General features: G+C 39.2%; 2 protein-coding genes across 9 annotated transcripts; both read right to left on the reverse strand.

Annotated features, from left to right (window-relative positions):
• Window positions 1-346: 346 nt before the first annotated feature.
• LOC147140766 (putative flap endonuclease 1 homolog) lies at window positions 347-7,568 on the reverse strand. 8 transcript variants are annotated; one of them, XM_086044099.1, is made up of 11 exons: window positions 7,451-7,568; window positions 6,651-6,717; window positions 6,422-6,446; window positions 6,075-6,129; window positions 4,535-4,596; window positions 3,872-4,008; window positions 3,472-3,532; window positions 2,769-2,900; window positions 2,538-2,683; window positions 2,306-2,450; window positions 347-1,086 (listed from the first exon to the last, which is right to left on the reverse strand). In XM_086044099.1, the coding sequence occupies exons 1-11, from the start codon at window positions 7,530-7,532 to the stop codon at window positions 1,030-1,032; spliced, it is 969 nt and encodes a 322-aa protein (XP_085900225.1). In that variant the 5' UTR covers window positions 7,533-7,568; the 3' UTR covers window positions 347-1,029. The 8 variants fall into 8 exon arrangements, with proteins under 8 accessions (XP_085900225.1, XP_085900222.1, XP_085900221.1 ...); XM_086044096.1 differs by having other exon boundaries at window positions 4,535-4,619; window positions 6,367-6,446; XM_086044095.1 differs by having other exon boundaries at window positions 6,422-6,524.
• A 390-nt stretch (window positions 7,569-7,958) lies between these two features.
• On the reverse strand, window positions 7,959-15,881 carry LOC147140767 (mitochondrial fission factor homolog A-like). The gene is made up of 7 exons (XM_086043936.1): window positions 15,717-15,881; window positions 13,445-13,666; window positions 13,143-13,315; window positions 11,011-11,096; window positions 10,732-10,902; window positions 9,580-9,655; window positions 7,959-9,095 (listed from the first exon to the last, which is right to left on the reverse strand). The coding sequence occupies exons 2-7, from the start codon at window positions 13,659-13,661 to the stop codon at window positions 8,964-8,966; spliced, it is 855 nt and encodes a 284-aa protein (XP_085900062.1). The 5' UTR covers window positions 13,662-13,666; window positions 15,717-15,881; the 3' UTR covers window positions 7,959-8,963.
• Between the last annotated feature and the right edge of the window lie 405 nt (window positions 15,882-16,286).

The following is a 16,286-nucleotide window of genomic DNA, read 5'->3' on the forward strand; positions in this document are numbered from 1 at the left end:
AAACACACTTTCCCCATTGACAATGACAACAAAAAAAGTCACAAGCCAAAAAAAAATCTTGCCGGGCAATACACCAGATCAGGAAGGGGCACCCGTCTTTGGACTCTGACAAAAGTGCATAAAGCAGCGTGTTGACTAGTGGACGAGCACTTAATTGTTCCGCCCAAGATACGTTGTTTGTACTCAATAAAAAAATATATATCTTTGAACCAATTAAGTAAAATTGGACAATTTCCTGCATACACAATGATCTCTCACAGTACATTACAGTGGTTGTGAATCATTGTGCTAAACTATTTCACTCAATCACACATACCAACAAAATACGAGAATACCAACGAAAAAATTGATTAAACACTGTTTTAATAACTTGCCAGTATTTAAAATATGTTTAGTACAACTAGATGAGTATTCAAAAACATTTTCTTAGTCACAGAATTCAATAGTTTTGTTGAACGTTTGGCAAAAAAATGTACTAAAAAAAAATGTACTAACATAATTCAAGTCTGTGGTCTTCGCCTTGGCACAGAGTGCACAACAGGTGCTAGTTGAATACCTTGTGATGAGACATCCCCTGTCTCTTTTGGCCTTGGAAAAGCCAATCTGACGGAGATCACACTGGCCTCTTTCATAGCGAGCCACTACTTGCTCTGCCTTTCTTGATAGCTTCATAATGCTGGACTTAAGAATGTTCACTGTGAATGGCATTTTTCCACTGACTTAAGAAAACCAGTCCCATATAAAACCCTGAATTCACTATTATTTCTTACCTACATAATCAATAACCTATTAGAAAGCGTTTCAAACAGCACAACAATTGGAAAAAAAAAGGTAATGGTTGCCTTCCAAGGCACTAAAAAATAGAAACACCTGAACATTTTGTAATGTTGGGAAAAAATGTGACTTTCACATTGTAAATGATGTACAACCTTTTGTTTGGATGAAAAAACGAAATGCGTTACACATGATTGTGACAGTTCTGCAAAGGCAGACAGATGTCCAAACAACTCCCGTCCACGTTTGATGGCTTCATTTCAATTTTGGTTTCTTTCTCTTGCTGCTTCCACATTCTGCAGCTTCCACAGGCTGGAGGAGGAAAGAGCGGATAATTGTTAGGACAGACATAGTAATACACAATTGTTCAATTTCAACTAAATTGCTCTTTGCTTCTATTCTACAGTGGAAGCTACGCTACTTTTTTTGTGATGTCATTTAAATCCACCCTCATACATGGAAATTGTTTTTAACAAATGCATAGTGCATACTGTACATATCCTAGCCTAATAGTATTATTGCCTAAGTCATTTTTAACTTATTGTAACGATAAAAAAAAATACCAATGTGTTTGGTTAAAATTTTTTTTTTTTTTGTCTGTGTAGAATGTTAGTCATCCAGGTCACGGTAATATGCAAAAGTTGAATCAAGGCAACTGGACTCTTCTAGTTTGTGGGATTTGTTGTTTTTCTTCAATGTTAAATTATGTCTAAGGCAACTATGCTATGCTAAAAATATACAAATACACTATTACAGTGATAGGGACTGAGCCACGCCACAAATAGCAAAAATTTGCGAGTAACTGGCACCCACTACAAAAATTTTTTAATTGCCTATGAATACTAGAAGATTTTAAAAAAAAAATGCTGTGGCCTGATTATACATATCTCCGATCATCGTTCCCCATTCAAATGAATCGAAATGCAATTAATCTGTTCTAGACCCCCACCAAAAAAAATGTTGTTTTTTAACATGTTTTTTAATAAGAAAAATGCACTCAATTGTATTGTACGGCATGAAAACACAGTTCAAATATTTGCTCGCAACATAAACTGCAAGCACGGAAAACGCAAGCGCCTGGCTCTTGTGTTGCCATGGTTTCTACTGGTTGTTGGCAAACCAACTTAACGGTGCATTAAGGCCACCAACTCTTTGTCCCTCCACTGCAAGCAAGCCAATGTGAACCGATGGTGGAAAGATGTTGTGAAGTTTGCCGCGGCCATCTGGTGGTGGGGGTCTAAAGCGCACTCGTAGCTTACATGTTTTCATGTATCGCAAGACAAAAAAATGATTGCTTCAATATTAGACATGGCTTTGGCCTGAGCACAACTGAATTTTTCGAGTAGGTTGACTGTATAGATTTACAATAGATTTAGCATTTAAATTTTTTTTTTAATGTAAAATTGCTATGAATGTTTTCTTCAATCCTAAATTTTCCCAGCTCTAAGATGTCTGAAACAGTTTTTCTAATTCATTCAATGATACATTTAGATAAAAACAATAAAGACAATAACATGACTGTCAGGTTTACCTGCTCCCTTTTTCTAAGAACTCTGAAAAAGTCATCCATTCGAGTTTGCCGGCAGTGTCCTGCTGCTGTTTCTTTCTCCCTTTGCTTTCGCTTACTCTCCCGAATCTGTCGGAATTTCTCCATGCGATGACGGACTCGTTCTTCTCTAAAAACATGGCTCCAGACATTGAGTGACTATTCTTGAAAAAGGGAGAGAATTGTGTGCAAAATACCACTACAGAATACTACGTACTTGACATATGTGCTCCGGCAGAGAAACCCAACCAAAGCTTCTTCGTCTGGATCTGTCCACATCAACTCAGGTACTTCTGCATGCGGTGTTTCCAAAAATAACTTCCGTGCTTCTTCGTATTTCCAGTTATCTGGTACTGGATGGGTCTGTGACGCAGCAAGGGATTAAAAAAAACATTTTGGGAATCTGAGAAATAGCTCACACAGCGTTGCTTGTTTGACAAGATCGCACCTTTGTGTTGATGTGCAAAACGACATTTTCGATAGTGCGGTACTTCTGGATGAGTTTCAGAGCTCGCTTTGGACCAAAACCTGCTATCTTGTCACAGTAGTCGCATCCCAGCAAGATGCACAGGTCAACAAACTAGGAGAGCAAAAGAAGTACCCGATGAGTCATAAGCAGTGCACTAAAAGCTTCAAAATCAAAATCTAAATAAATACAGTGTCACCTTGACTTATTTTGTTAATTTTCAGAAAGAAAAATAGCACTGTATTGTATAAAAACATAATAAAAGAGAATGTAAAGAAAAAACGGTTTTATAACGTGTAATTTCTATGAAATTCGTGTGTTGGATGCGTGCCTTTAAGCGGCATAGCTTAGTGAGTGACAGGTGCTGGATTTGGTTAGTCTCCGTGCAGTGTCTGACCGTGAGTTGCGGCCGACAGCAGTTCGTTGTCGGTGTTTTCTAATTATGTGTTCGGTTAAAAGCACATTGGCGACTGTAGCTCTCTCTTTCAGTGCCTTCATTTCTCCATTTCTTTTCATTTTATTCAATTGCTGGCGTTTCTGAAGCTCGCGCATGACTCAAATTTTTGTACGCAACGCAAACAAAACAAAAACATGTTTACAAATATTGGTAAAGTGACTGCTCTTCACTTGAAAAACTCCTGAAAACGGGGCGCTCACAAGTCAAAGTACCAGTGTAATCCCTTACCTCTTTGTGAGTTAGCTGGAGCTTCTGCAACAATTTAGGTAAAGAATATTCCACAATGTCACTGTTAATAAGAAAAGCACTGTTTGTAAGTACTGTACATTATAGCATTGTCCTGATAGCCAGATAAAACATTTTTTTATAATGCAAGATATTGTGTCGCTTTAAAATACAGTACTGTTACTTCTTCCAATTTATTTCATAGGGAATACTATACTATAGGGATAAAAGTATCCAGATACACTGCTTGATTTTGTATCAGTGGCAATGTTATATTACAAAGACTTTAGAATATCTTCTTAGATTTGGTACAAAAATGCCCAGGACTTTCCTGAAAAATACAGAGAGTTGATAACATCAAAAGAAATATCTTTTAAAGAGGACGGTGTCTATTCCTCTGTACCTGTCTCTCTTGGCATTCAGCTGACGAATCAGAATATGCGCTCCAAATGGTAATGTGTCCATGTCCTCGGATGCCACAGATTCTGCAGTCCCCCGTCTCACCAGCCAAGCGCAAAAGGCCTCAGCATCTCCTGGAGCCTGGAACAAGCCAACAAAAAGTGAAAGAAATGCCTTAAAGCGGAAGACAACCCCCAATTTTTTTTTTTTTTTTTTTCCAAGAATAGGTTCCCAGCAGGCCCACTAGTTGAAACACGGCATTCTGATTAATTTTGCGTTTGTTGAATATAAATTAAGCCGCAAAATGCACTCCTTTTTAGCCATCTCCGGGGGCGGACATTTTGTCTTCTGTTGTCTGAAAATGACATCACAACTGCTCACAACGACCAATCACGGCTGACCTGTTTTCTGAATCTGAGCCGTGATTGGTCGTTGTGAGCAGTTGTGATGTCATTTTCAGTCGACAGAAGACAAAATGGCCGCCCGCAGAGATGCCTAAAAACGAGTGGATTAACACTTATTCCAAAAACACAATATTTATCAGAATGCCCTGTTTCAAGTTGTGGGTTTGCATAGAACATATTCTTGAGAAAAAAATGTTAGCGTTGACTTCCGCTTTAAGTGACAGAGTCAAGAGAAAAAAAAAAAATGTTGATGATGATCATACTTGGATCACAGGTACACCCAGAAGCTTCAGGAGATGGAAACAGTCTTTTGTTTGGAGTGATGCTGGATGGAGGACAAACATGCCGCTTGAGAAAATAGAAATATATAATCATTTTAGAGTATATTCCATTGGCGACCCGTTCATTTGGTACCAGGGCCTTCAATGACAACGTACCCACTTAATCTATGTCTTAATGCCACCAGTATCACGTCACAATTATTCGTCACAAGTATTCAAACGGCAAGGTCAATTCCTTTTTTTTTTTTTTTTTATACTTAGGACATTTACGATTCAGATCAAAAGATGAATATGAGACAAAAGTTCAGAATTCCAGCATTTATTTAATTGAATTTATTTAAATTTATTTAAAATCTAGATGTGTTCAACAACTCAGGACAGAACACCTTTTGATTGAATCCACACACTTTTCAAGTAAGCAAAAGTATTGGAACATGTGACTGATGGGTGTTTCTAGTTGCTCAGGTGGTACCTTTTAGGTTGATTGCTTAAACATTAGATAGTGCTTGTTTATGGCTTTGGGTGTCACCTGTTAAAACTGCATTTGCTGTTAAGCAAACATGAAGACCAGAGAGCTGTCTATGGGAGAAAAGCTAATCATTTTGAAGCTGTGAGAACAGGGGAAAATCGATCAGAGCTTTTGCACAATCATTGGGCATATCCAATACAACAATGAAGAGACTGAAGGGAGAAACTTTCAGAAACAAACAAAAACTGAAAGAGGCTACAATAAAGGTCTAGAAAAGCATTTCAAATGAAGACTGCAACAGATTGGTGAAGTCAACATGTCGCAGGCCTGATGCTGTTATTGAAAAGTAAGAGTTTTGCCACCAAAAATGAAATGTTATACATTTTAAATTAATTTAATAATGTCTGTTCCAATACTTTTGCTCACTTGAAAAGTGGGTGTCTTCAAACAGAAGTTGCTCTGTCACAGCTAGATGTAAATACCATTAAATAAAAGATGGAATTCTGAACTTTTGTTTCATATTCATCTTTTGGTCTGAAACCCAAATGTTTTCAGTATACAATCAAAATAAATAATAACATGATAAAAATGTAAACCATTTGAATAAAAATCATACTCACCAGAAATGCTGATTAATAAATTATTTAATATATTCAGATCGCTACAGATGTGTTTTGCTTTGACCACCCAACCAGGACAGAAAAATGCTGACCTCATCATAAGAGGAGGAATTTTTAATTTGATTAGTTGAAGAAACAGTACTATTGCTAATGTAAATTAAATTACTTGAGTCAACACTACTGATTATTGAGGCCCTGGGCAGATCAGATTGATATTGCAAAAAAATAGAGGCTGATAACTGATTGGACAAAAAACAAACATACACGTACTGGAAGCAGTGAAGCAAACAAAGGGAAACGCAAATAATAAAGACAATAGACTGTTGGGAATAAATCAACACAATTTCATGGAACAAATCTTATAATTTAGGTTGTAAATGTAGGTCATTGCTTCTGTGTATATCCTGGTACTCGGAAAGCTGTACTTTTGTACCTGTGCCCAAATGGTTGGGGGAGTGCCAACCTGCTGCCTCGGCTCGTTTCTGAAGCTGCAGGGAAAAAAAAAAAGAATCTATGAGAAAACGTGCTCACAGTACAGATTCATTTATTTCATTTGCATGTTGGGCCAGCATTACAACCTTTTACCATAAATGTTTAAATTAGCCTCCAATTGTTCATCTTTCAAACTTAATTTTCAACTTGTAACTTTCACAATGCAGAAACTTGCTTATACGCCACACTTTTCGGCACATTAACCGTTTATATTGAAATCACGATTAACTTACGATTAATTGCCCGGCCCCAACTTGAATGGCAACACACTGTCTCTGTGTAACTTACAGCAGCGATCTTTTCTCCCGGAGGTCTTCCATCAAACACAAACACAGGCTTTATGTCATGTTCCAGAAAGGTAAGCGTGCGAAAGAAGAGACCGGTCAGCGGACTGCAGACAGCACAGACGTACATCACATTTTACCTACTGTATTGCTTTAAATTAAACTGCAACATGAACATATTCAATCAGATTGATCTTCTACTTTGCAAGATTGTGTGTCTTCAAGGAACTTACTTGAGTGATGGTGTTGCTGTACGGAACTGGTTCATCACAATTGATGTATCCAAGGCAATTATCTTGCCTGTGGAGTGAGCACAAGTTCAACGGCAATAATTGATTACTGTACTGTTACTGCTACTATATAGACAACTGTATTGCAGTGCAGATATTGGATACTAATGAACACGAAATCACATTGATGTCATTGCATACTGTTAAAAAAATACAGCTGTTCACTTTTTCAATACCTTTCGCACAACTGGCTGTTGTCTGACAGTAGCTCATCGGCAAAATTCATGACAGCTTTGTGACCATTAGTGTTTCCAAGGAAGCCCATTTATATGACTTTCTGTTAGTCTTAGTCTCACTGCATCTCTGTTGCAGCCTCCCTCCCAATAGCGAGGTAACAACTGTTGACCACTTGTGAGGTGTCAACTTGATCTCGTGATGTCAAAAATATGAACAGCACAAGGAAGAGGACTGTTTAAATACCAATTCTATTTGAACCAGCAAATATAGTGGTCCATTCATGGACAGAAACAAACACGCGGACAAAACTGTTGGTACACATCTGTTAATTAAAGAAAAGCCCACAGTGTAACTTGAATCTGACAAAAGTAACGAATGAAAATGTAAAATTACACATTGAAAATGAGATGTTGCTTTTAAATTGTGGTTCCACTGATTTAAAAATAAAACGGATTAATATGCAGCACAGTAATTTAACCAAGTTAGCTTGTGGCTAACAACAATTGCGAAATCGTGCCAAAGAAAAAACGACACAAAGCGATCAAACGTGGGCTTTGACTGTTTACCTGTGTAGTCGCTTATGTCCTTGTGTGAAATCGCACCCGGGGCTTCTAATCGGATCAAATCTGCTAGTTTAAGGATCCCCATGCTCGCACCGCCCGACCCCTAAGCGACAAATCTGCTATGTGACGTCACTTCTGGTAATGCCAGAATTAAAAAAAAATATTTTAATGACAAAACCAAGGACTAAATGTTGTTTATGATTAATTTTTATATTATTTTATTTGCCTAAAATCACAGTGAATACTTGTTCTCGTTTTACAACGGTGTTTCGAGCCTCCGGCGGTGACGTAGCCCGATTGTTTAAGTAAATCGTAGTGCGTCGTAGTTTATCACTAACGCAAAAGTAAAATTTTATTATTAGAATGATATTTGTAGCCGCGTTGTTCGTAACTTTAAAATGCCGTCGAAGTAAACCAAAGACACCGGTAATCAGGAAGTTCTGGACTCTCCTCCTAGTAATGCTCATTTCGAACAGTAGGGAGCAACATTGCACAAAAAGGACTTGAAGAATTTAATGTAATTAGAGCCATTTATTAAACCAAAATAATTTACTAACAACGAATGTATTGAAGGTGTACAAAAAAAAAAGATACTCAAAAATAAATCATAACCTCAACCTGTACACATTGTAACAATAAATACAGAATTAAAAATTGTATCAAGATTTTTCATAAACATCTATAATGCACCACTACAGAAACAACGTCTCTATGATGACTGTAAAGAAGGAAAAAAAAATAGGGAAAATATGAGAAAACACCCAGTCAAACTTTGTAAAGCAAGTTCCAACAATTGAAGGTGTCTCACACATGTGAAGAGAATGATTGACATCACACTCACTAAACAAGTCGTGTAGTTATCAAAAAGTAAAGAAAAAAACACAAGCATTTATGTAATAGATTAACAATGTCCTATTTCGCCACTGTACATGTTTTTTTGGTTGAAACAGAACACAACGAACATTCAGTTTGAATCTTATGGCATCCTTAGGTTTATTTTTTTCATTACACTTTGACACTAATATTGATTTACTATAGCTCCATCTACGCCCCGGGTTCCCAAAGCATTTGCTGCCAAAGTAAAATCTTATCTTGTTTACCCATTTACAATAATGATTAGATTCATAAAATAAATAGTCACCAGTGAAATACAGTATTTGACTGAACAGTGTAAATGACTCGCAAAGAAAAAGTAACATGTACAATAAACCTACTGCAATAAGTATCACTGGGCAAAAGAAATCCAAATATTTCTACTTGGATACATGCAACAACATAATCGACTTTCCCCCCTTGAAAAATATTAACAAGAAAACACAAAGCAAAAGCAGCACAAATATGGAACATTATGTAATATGTACATTTTGAAACCTGTAATTTCCCTTAAAAGCGTGGGATGGAATCAGTTGATTTCTGTGGTTGCCTTTAGAAGTTGTCAGTAACAAGACATTGCTTTGGCTCCATGTGTTTTGGGGGGAACTTTCTTTTTCTAAATGAAAGTTATTTATTTTTATTTTTAGCGGCGGAACCAAACCCAGGTGTTGATAAGCCAGAACGCAACAGTAGCAGAATACAGGACCACCTCTCGCTTGGAGCGTTCCTTGTTTTCTTCCTCCAGCAACTGTAGACGGCGATTAAGCTTCACAATCTGCAAGATCACACATATGGAAAAAGGCTTTCTTACTGGGATGCAACTGCAATGGGCCTGTATCCTGGAAAACAGTGGTCCCCAACTATCAAGATTAGATACGATTCTTGACACATGGGGTACGATACAATTCAAGTCTATTTTATGATGTAACGATTCGATTCCGGGATATTACGATTCAATTCAATATGGTACAGCCGTAACTTTTGTCATGTTTATTAATTTGCAACATGTAAAAGCTCTCCAAATTCGAATCTATCAAGTTAATGTAATTCAAAGAAAAAAAAAAAAAAAACGTTTGAAAAATCATCAGTGTCACACCGATTTATATCTGGTCTACATCTCTCATTAAAGACGATTATACAAGATTCAAGAATGCAATGATTTTAAAATCCTGAAATTTCACAAGATGAATATGCTTAACCTTTTGTAAGTAGTGTGCATTCGGGACAGTACATGTATGACATGAGAAAACTGAACTCACTTGTCGGCGTAATGAGGAGGCGTCCACCAAACCAGACTCCTCTGGATTCATATCCAAGGCAAGGTCGAGATGTGTCCTGCGCGATGATGACAAAAAAAAGCATCAAAGTCAGCCTTTCCCATATCAAATCCAACTAACACACAAAACTTGAAACATGCTTGAATTGGGTTTCTTCTCTCTGTTGCTTGATAGTCTTGCTATTTAAGTGTCTCCCTGCATAGACTGAAGACACCTTTTGCTAGATGCAAACAGTCTCAGAACACAACTGGCATAAGTGTTCTTTATATGCTCCATTTTTGCATATGTGAACACAGACAGCTAAAGTGAATTCCAATCAATGTTGGTAAATTCCTGTCTAATCAGTTTTAAGGTATTTTCTCTGTTCATTGTGGGGTTCTTTTTCTTTCACGGAAGGATATCAACAATGTTGCCTGTGCTGCGTAATTCAACTTCCTCCCGCATTCCAAAAGGTAAGGAAATGGATGACTAAGGCTGGATTGAAACTGCATGGTTCAAGTGACAGTTCGGATTTCTTTGCTCTTAAGTGGCACAATTGAGGATATGCGTCATGGCAGCACAAAAACAAACGGAATCAGACAATGCTGTGCTATATTATGCTTGACAGTGGTGGCGTGAGATAGGAGTGAGCCAATTTACAAGTTTTTTTGCGATACAAGCCATTGATCGGCAGATTTTTTGTTTTTGTTTTGACTTGTGAGATGAGCGTTTTACGGTGACAGTGAACTCAACTCAGTTCACAACAAGCAGCATGGAATGGATCAATGGTGTTTCCATTCATTTAAATAAAGAAAGACGTCTTGTGATATGAGTATTTTACGTTACCAGCATCGAAATGGATTGAAATAGTGTCTCAAGGAACCACCGTATAAGATATCTGTCAATGTGACTGCAGTGTAAAAACACAGATCGGATACACCCAGCCCATGAGGGCTTGATATCGAAATTAAAGTTTTGCATCTGCAAAGACAAAAAAAAAGGATTGGAAACACTGGCTGTAAATCTAAGATACAGGGCAGCAAAATAATAGACTCAGATGATATTGGCTCCATCTTACTGAGGATAGCAATACATTTTAGGAATAAATTGAAGGACAAATGGCGAGGGGGGGGGGGGTGGAAGAAAAAAAGTCACCGTCGGTGGCTGTCGTCCAGGAATTCAAGTACTTGCTGGTAGGCCCGACGTGTGGTGGACTGGATGTAAGTCATGAAGCCCGCCGCTGTGAACAAGTTGACGTTTGCGTCCTCAGGGGAACACAGAGGGGGACACATGCGGACTGGGGGGGCAGAAGGTGAGGGTGTTACACTGTCAGAGAGTAAGTGGAGAGAAATGGCAAAGAGGGGAGATTTTTTGAAGCAATTAAGAGAATAAGAGTCAGAAAAAGGCACAAGCAGTATAGAAAAGAACACTCACCTTACGTCACCTCTGATAATCTGACTGCTGTGGCGACCAGATATGAATTCAGTGGCACTGCGTTCCCTTCGTGATCGAGAATGAGCCTGTCAATGATAAACAATCTGGCGTTTCCCAACTTTTGAGGCAAGGCACAAAAACTGAAGACATGTCGTGACAACTTCTCTGAAGCAATTTTTATAGTTTAAACATGGCTAAAAATCTTGGCGGCTGCGGGAATCGTTTTATTTTTGTTAATAGCTGAACTGTTAATTGTTTCTCAATTTCATCCTGAGCAAATCTATGTCATATTTTACTTTAATATCTTCCATTGACAAATGTTAGAGGTGGAACAAAATCGATTTGAATAGCAAAACCGTTTTTTATTGAGCCAAACTGAAACGTTACATTTTAAAAAAGGTACTGTTGTTGCATCGTATTACATCACATTTATTAATATACGTATCGAATTGAGGCACACTAGGTATAAATTGGTTTGATGTTGCTGATTGTTGTTTGAATTTAATTAACTTGACTAATTTGAACTGTGGAGAGATCTTACGTCTTGTTACTATAGGGATGTCCCGATGACATTTTTTTTGCACCTGAGTGCGAGTCCAAGTCACTTGATTTTGAGATTACAGATACACTACCTCTGCAATGCAACGAAGAAGAAAGGGAAGACCCCATCCAAATTGTCTCAATTATCTTAATTTTTTTGTATTTGAATAAAAGTATCCCAAGATGATACCTTTGTACATGGCTGTAAATTAGCAATGGTTCAAATAAAGTAAAGAACTACAACATTTTATTCTTCACTTCAGAAATTAGGAACATTTTCAAAATCTGATCTTTTTCAGCCGATCGGAACAACCCTAGTTGTTACATATTAGTAAAGATGACAAACGCAACAGCCGCACGATATCAAACTGAATCATAATCCCACTCAATCAAACTGAATCGTTCCACTTGAAAACGTAGCGTTCTCGAATCACATCACACCCCACATGTCATGTGGGGAGCCATCTCAGCTTCACAAACAGCCAAAAAGTGCTTTGTAATATTTGTGGATAAACGGTAAGCAGTTGAGACTACATTAACTACTAGAATTAGGTATGTCTAGATACATTTGAAAGGAAACTGGTCGTACTGAACATCAGTAATTGAAAGTAAAACAATTTGCAATTCTGGTACAGATGTCTATGAAGAAACATTAAAGCGGAAGTCAACCCCAAACATTTCTTCACAAGAATATGTTCCATACAGTCCAACTAGTCAAGACATGGCATTCTGGTTAATATTGCGTTGGTGAATATGAGTTAAGCAGTAAAATCCACCCCCTTTTTTTTTTTTTTTTTTTTACATCTCAGAGGGCAGCTATTTTGCCACTTGCTCTCGACTGAAAATGGCATCACACAGCTAACGACCAATCACGGATCAACTTCAGAAAACCGGTGAGCCATGATTGGTTCGTACCTGAGCAACTGTCGACAGAAGTGACAAAATGGTCACGCCCCCTGGCTAAACACAGGTGGAGTTTCCTTAACTCGTATTCCACAAATGCAATATTAATCAGAATGCCATGTTTAGACTAGTGAAGGGGCATAGAACATATCGCCAAGATTTTTTTTTTTGGGGGGGGGGGGGGGTGTTGACATCCTATTTAAATTAGACACACATGATTTGCTTTAGCTGGCCATGTTAAATGATGTGGTGGGCTGGATGTGGCCTCTGGGCCTTCAGTTTGACACCTGTGATCTATCCATCCATCCATTATCTATAACGCTTGTCCTCACAAGGGTCGCGGGGAGTGCTGGAGCCTATCCCAGCTGTCTTCGGGCCGTAGGCAGGGGACACCCTGAATTGGTTGCCAGCCAATTGCAGGGCACACAGAGACAAACAAACATCTGCACTCACAATCACACTTAGGGGCAATTTAGAGTGTCCAATTAGCCTACCAAGCATGTTTTTGGAATGTGGGAGGAAACCGGAGTACCCGGAGAAAACCCACGCAGGCACAGGAAGGCCGGAACCGGGATCGAACCCACGACCTCTGAACTGTGAGGCGGACGTGCTAACCAGTCGACAACCGTGCCGCCAACTGTGATCTAAATGAATTTAAAAAAAACAAAAAAAACTTTGACTTGACTTACAGCGTGACTGGGGTTGCTCTTGCTTATTTGATCAGTTTCCAGGGAGTCCAGTGGCTGTTCTGACAGAGTGAGGACACTCGGTGGGGCCTTCATGTCCAGGAGCTCCATGGCAGGGATGGACTGAATGAGGTCCAAGTCTCTGGGACAAGAAAACTGAGGATCCCCGTCACCCGCTGTGCAGCAAATGGGGGAAAAAAGGATGTTTGGAAATGAAGAGTCACTCAGTTTACAGTGTCAGCGGCAGGTTGCAGCAGAGATGCAGAGTCACAGAAAGCCAGAGTGTAAATCATGTCCGACCTCACCTGCTACGACAATTCTTTCAGGGACCTGCATCAGAGTTGAATGGCTGTGAAAGAGCTGCTGCGGTGGCAGAGAACCCGTTTGGTTTTCCGAGGACACCTTGAGGGTATCCGGGATGCGCATGCGCTGGCTGATGCCCTCCGTGTACTCCAACTCATAGTGGATACGGTTCATCTCCGCCACCTCGGCGGGAGGTGAGGTGAACGATGGCCCACTCATGCAGCCTGCGGAGGAAAATGTAATCGCACATTTATACACAATTACGTTGAAATTATGTTGCAAGAATGTATGTTGTAAGTAACAGACAAGTTCCTCTTCAGGCTGGGAGAACACAAGATCCCAACAGTCACTGAGAAGCCAGTGAAGAAGAGCCTTGGTAAGGTGCGGTGACGCTTGCTGAGCGTTTCTGGCGACGTGTTTCCAATGTGGGACCGTGAGGTTGTGCCAGTATAGTTACCCCTCAAAATGTTTTTTGTAAGGGGACTGTGCACGCGCATTGAGTAAAAGCAGTGCGAGATACTGTTGGTTTTCATTTCAGAACATGAAAAACATACTTGTGTGGTTTTTAATTTGTAGTTTTATATACAAGATTTTGCCATTGGTAAGGCCATTCATTTGGTCAATGAAGGACGAGGGGTGGAGAAAACTCCAAAGAACTGCTCCGGTGGTTTGACCTGGAGAGGGAGTCAAAAATTCCACCACCCGGTGCAGATTCAGACCTGACATCACCTTGATCTCAGAGGCCACAAAACAGATAATCTTGCCTGAACTCACGGTTCCCTAAGAGGAGGGGATAGAGGAGGCCCAAGAAAGAAAGCGGGAGAAGTACCAGGAGCTAGTGGAGGATTGCCGGAGGAACCGATGGAGGACCAAGTGTATGCCAGTGGAGGTGGGCTGCAGGGGATTCAGCGTCACTCTCTTAGCAAGATTTACAGCAAAGCGGGCATAACAGGTGCAGACCGAAGGAGACATAAGTAACAACATGGAGGCAGCCGAGAAACCCTCCAGGTTGAAGGAGGAACAGGGAGTGCAGTCCCGGTAGCAAAATGCCATTTGGACACAGGCCAGGGCCTGATCAGCCTTGGTTGTGTCGCTTGGGTGAGGGTGTGTGTTGAAAGACCCGAAACACCCAGTGACTCCAAGAAACAACACTGATGATGTGTCCGAGATTTCTGCATCAGTAGATGTATTGTTAACTAAGTAACAAATATAAACTATGTTGCAGTAAGATTTCCTTAGCATAATTGCATGTATAAAATCGTTGAACGAGGAATTTAACAAAAAAAGGATGCACTGATACCAATACAGAGTCTTAATACTTGTACCCTTACTATTGCAATTGTGATGAATGTGTGTTTCATTTAAAACACTATCCAAAACACTATTTTCTTGAAGAGGAACTCAACCCAAACATTTTATTCTTAAGAATATGTTCTATGCAGGCCCACTCGACAGAATTGACAAAATGGTCGCTCCCTAAGATGTCTAACAACAGGTGGATTTTGCTGCTTAACTCATATTCCACAAACGCAATATTAGTCAGAATGCCTTGATTCAACTAGTGGGCCTGCATAGAACAAATTATTGAAAAAAAATGTTTGATTTGACTTTGTCTTTATATTAATCGGCATGTTTCACTCATAACATTTACTCACATGTGAGGGCCAAATGACAATTTGCAAACTACTGCTTGGGTAAGGTTGGCCAAAGTGTCGAATGGGATTGGTGCACGTCTGAATAAATGTATTAAAATATTTATACAAGTTTTCATTTTACTGATGTCTGTATACATTATTTTGGCTGAGTCTGTTGCCTCTAGGGTCAGCTACAGCATATCTATCTATCTATCTATCTATTTAGATATAGATATATGTTTTTTTTAACAGATAAGCAACAGAGATCCAAACATTATTATGAGCACTAGAGTTCATCCCAATCAAGCAAATGTTAAGAAAATTGCTATAAGCGTTAGGGACAATTCAAAGACCATTAACGTTTTTGCATCCTATTACATAACACTGGATTGGAGGCTAAAATGACACAATGACCTCGACGTCTGGCAAAAGGATTAAGACGTCAAGTAATCAAATGCACACATGAACGTTAATTGTGACTTACATATATCACTAAAAAAGATTTTACGTTTCCCGAAACGTCACGGTTAAAGCAAGAGGTACGGATAACAACCGTTTGTTGGGCCACTTGCGGTGGCGGCTAGCCAAAACGTCGGCTTTATGAGCCTCTTGACTCGACCTAAGCACAACGACGACGTACCTTTTGTAGTTGATGCGGGAGTTTTAAATACTCATTGATCAAAACTGATAACCGCTCGTCTTAAAATGCTAAGAAGCGTATGAGCATAACCCGGAACAGAAAGCAAATGAAACAAACGCCCTTTTTAAACGGTCGTGCGGTGGCGCTTGATAATATTAAACGAGCTGCGCGCGGGGGTGGAGCTGGTGGCAACACTTTTCCAATAGTGAAATTCCCAACGCTATTTTTTAAATGAAAAAACACAAAACATGTAAAACACAAAACACAGCGTCTTAAATTCATATTCTCAGCCAGCATTGATTGTATGTTGTTTTTGTTTACCCGGAACTTGACAAGATGCGCATAAAATCTTATGTTCACTTACAAAATATGTTGCATTGTCTCGCAAACTTCGCGAGGGAGCGGAAAGTTTTTTTTTATTTTGTTTGTAGTGCATTGTCACCTTATGGGCTCCTTAGTTACGTATATTGTTACAGAATGAATTCCATGCCTACCTTGTCTATTTTCATGTGCGTAATGTCCATAACAATGGCGTAAAATCGCTGTCAAAAAGGCATAGGCCTATGCGTG

The sequence above is a fragment of the Filicampus tigris genome, chromosome 10 (genome assembly GCF_054856515.1).
Source record: "Filicampus tigris isolate MCC_2025a chromosome 10, RoL_Ftig_1.0, whole genome shotgun sequence".
In the NCBI taxonomy this organism is placed as follows: Eukaryota; Metazoa; Chordata; class Actinopteri; order Syngnathiformes; family Syngnathidae; genus Filicampus; species Filicampus tigris.